This window comes from Calonectris borealis, chromosome 22 (genome assembly GCF_964195595.1).
Source record: "Calonectris borealis chromosome 22, bCalBor7.hap1.2, whole genome shotgun sequence".
Lineage (NCBI taxonomy): Eukaryota > Metazoa > Chordata > Aves > Procellariiformes > Procellariidae > Calonectris > Calonectris borealis.
In genome coordinates this window covers 3,934,880-3,938,106 of record NC_134333.1, presented here as the reverse complement: position 1 = coordinate 3,938,106, position 3,227 = coordinate 3,934,880, and the positions used below count along the sequence as shown (strand labels likewise).

Here is a 3,227-nt window from a genome sequence, read left to right as displayed (position 1 = left end):
TTGCCAAACACTTCCCACTCCTGAGCAGTAGTCCTCAGTCTTCCAAGGGGGTCCCCTGGGGACAGACGCCAAAGCTGCTGAGTGCTGCCGCACCCCACTCCTGCCATGCACGCTGCCTAAATGAGCTCGCAAGGGAGAGGGATTCTCTTCTGACTTCTGTGCCATGCTTTGCATCTCAGTCTCAGTAAATATAGCTAATTAAGGGGATGTGAATGAAATGGATCAAGATGCCTTCAGGGGATACATCCTTCCAGCCGTGTGGGACCAACTCAGATCCCAAAGACATCCTCGTGTAGAGACTCTTCCAGCCCACGCTCACTGCCCTGGACGCAAGGGCCTCACAGAGCCGTCTTTGTGCCCAGCATAATTCATAGAATCATAGAGTGGTTTGGGTTGGAAGGGACCTTGAAAGACCATCTAGTTCAATTCTCCTGCCATGGACAGGGACATCTCTCACTCGATCTGGTTGCTCAAAGCCCCATCCAACCTAACCTTGAACACTTCCAATGATGGGGCATCCACAACATCTCTGGCCAACCTCTTCCAGTGTCTCACCACCCTCATTGTAAAAAATTCCTTCCTTATGTCCAACCAAAGTCTACACTCTTTCAGTTTAAAGCCATTGCCCCTTGTCCTGCCACTACAGGCCGTGATAAAACACATTTCTCTTTCTTTCTTAAAATGCCCCTTTAGATACTGGAAGGCCGCAAGAAGGTCCCCCCAGAGCCTTCTCCCCTCCAGGCTGAACAACCTCACTTCTCTTAGCCTTTCTTCATAGGAGAGGCGTTCCAACACTCTGATCATTTTCATGGACCTCCTCTGGACCCTACACCTCTAACAGACTCTACAGACTCTTCCCACACTCCGTGAAGAGACATCAGCTCACAGACAGGACTTACCCCATCCCAAAGCAGACGTGCACGGTAAATGGGACAAATCATCTTTCTGGACACACTGGTCCAGCAATTGACCAGTCGTGGCCTCTGAACTCCCCAGCTAGCATAAGCTCACAGCAGGGCCTGCATACCTGGTCACGTGTGCATGGCTTCATGTGATCTGAAGTGAACCCAGAGGCTGTCCCACCAGAGCCTACAAGCACCTCCGTCCCAAGGCTAAAGCCCATATCCCTGTCCACGGTACTCAGGGACAGAGAGAGAGCAGGCAAAGGGCTTTTGTGTGCGTGAAAGGGCTCAAGCGGGGCACCTTACTCTCACCAGCTGTATCTCTTGCTCTCAGCGAGCGCACATCAGTCTTCCCTCAGCCACGCTGAACCCTTGGACACAGGACTTGCAGAAGATGACTCCGTCAAGTCCAACACCTATGCGGTGGCCCCGCACAGTGTAGACCGCCTCTCTTCCTGTGTCTTGAGTCTTCTCAATTAACTCTAGATGACTAGAAGTCTAAATATGTGTGTGTGTGTGTGTGTTGTCTAAGCCAGCTGTTTAGTTTATCTCGAGTGTCCTTTCCTGGACTCCTCCAGCATGTGAGATGAGTCCTCTGCCCATACTGACATGTTTTGCAGCGGAAATGCTTGGGCCTCTCATCCTGTCACACAAAAGATGCCTCCACTGGGGAATGTGCCTGGCATAAAGCAGGAAATGAAAAGGCAGCGATTCAGGAAACCAAAACACAGCCCATAGCATTAGCTGGGATGTTTTGCATTCACGATGAGCTTGTCAGAAAATAAGCACCTCTCCAAGGGATGCCTCTGGCAGCCTGGGGCAGTAGAGGTCCATGATAAAAGCCAGCCCAACTCCTCACTCGCTCATCCACTTCTCTTGCCTCCTTCTCCGTGGGAACCAGGTGCGTCTGAAGCCCCTTGTCCTTCTCTGCTTTCTCGAAAAGGAGGTCTCACTTCAGTGGACCTCTCAGCTGACACCAGGTTTCTTCTGTGCCAGATCATGGGGCTGCTTGTTAGGAGAGAGGGAAGCGGGAAGGAGGTTAGACATGGAGGGAGGCTGGGACTGTACTGAGGTGGATTTTGGACTCAGGGACTAATCAGTAACCACATAGGAGCTGGTGGCTCTTTTTGGCCCTGTCAGGATGAGCTCAGGAGGCCCTTGTATCTCTTTGCAGAGCCTCCACCTCCCGGCCCTGCATGTTCTTTGGTTCCCTCATGGTATGGTGACAGGCTGCTCCTCAGGCATCCCCATGTTTTGCTTCCTCCCTGCCCTCTCTTCCAGGTGGACCTCAGGCCCCGCAACATGTCCTGCTACAACCAGTGCCAGCCGTGCCTGCCCTGCCAGCCCTGCGGCCCGACCCCGCTGGCCAACAGCTGCAATGAGCCCTGTGTCAGGCAGTGCCAGAACTCCATCGTCGTCATCGAGCCCTCTCCTGTGGTGGTGACCCTGCCCGGCCCCATCCTCAGCTCCTACCCGCAGAACACCATTGTGGGATCCTCCACCTCTGCTGCTGTTGGCAGCATCCTCAGCTGTGATGGAGTGCCCATCAACTCTGGATGCTGTGACCTCTCCTGCATTACCAGCCGCTACTGTGGCAGCAGATGCCCCCCCTGCTAAAGATGCTGGCAATGGCCTCGGATAAGGACACCTAGGAACTCAGAACATGCTGCTGGATGGAGAATCAAACTTTGTGCTGCTGTTTTAAGAGCAGCTGACCATCTCTGGCTTGCCCTGCAAGGGCAAGACTGGAAGGGGCCAGCCTGGGCTCTCGGAAAACACAGCCAATGTCTACCTTTCCTGTCTTCCACTCACCCTTTTTCTCTCTTTTCTTTGTTGTCTTGTGCTCCCATCAAACCTGCTGGGAGGACCCAGGAAACCAGCCTGGAGTGATCTGCTTGCCCTTTGCTGGGCAGGTTGACAGATGCCCTGTGGGAACTCAGCCACAGGAAAAGGGGAACAGATTCTTGGCTGCTCCTGCTCCTCCCCACCCTTGGAGTGACCTCATTTCCCTCTTGAGACTCATTAAAAATTTGCTGCAACCCTGCCTGTGTCCCTTAGGTGCTCTTTCCATCTGTATCCTGAGTGCTGATGAAGATAACCATTGCTTTGGAGGGGAATGAGGTGGGGGCACAGGGGAACCCTTCATCACTCCTAGAGGTATTGGAGGGTGGGACACACTGCAGCGAGTCCTCTTTCAGGCACTGCCTCTTGAAGCTGAGGAAGACAACCCGACTCACCACACAGCCAATGGCCATCAGTCCTTGCCTTGCTGCGTCTCTGCTCAGAAATACCCCCTTGGCCCTGCAGCACGTCACGTGAAGAGGA

The 3,227-nt window shown here is 53.5% G+C and overlaps 1 protein-coding gene across 1 annotated transcript; it reads left to right on the top strand.

Annotated features, from left to right (window-relative positions):
• The first annotated feature begins 1,721 nt into the window (after positions 1-1,721).
• On the top strand, positions 1,722-2,946 carry LOC142091695 (feather keratin Cos1-1/Cos1-3/Cos2-1-like). The gene is made up of 2 exons (XM_075171080.1): positions 1,722-1,803; positions 2,184-2,946. The coding sequence occupies exons 1-2, from the start codon at positions 1,735-1,737 to the stop codon at positions 2,517-2,519; spliced, it is 405 nt and encodes a 134-aa protein (XP_075027181.1). The 5' UTR covers positions 1,722-1,734; the 3' UTR covers positions 2,520-2,946.
• The last annotated feature ends 281 nt before the right edge of the window (positions 2,947-3,227 follow it).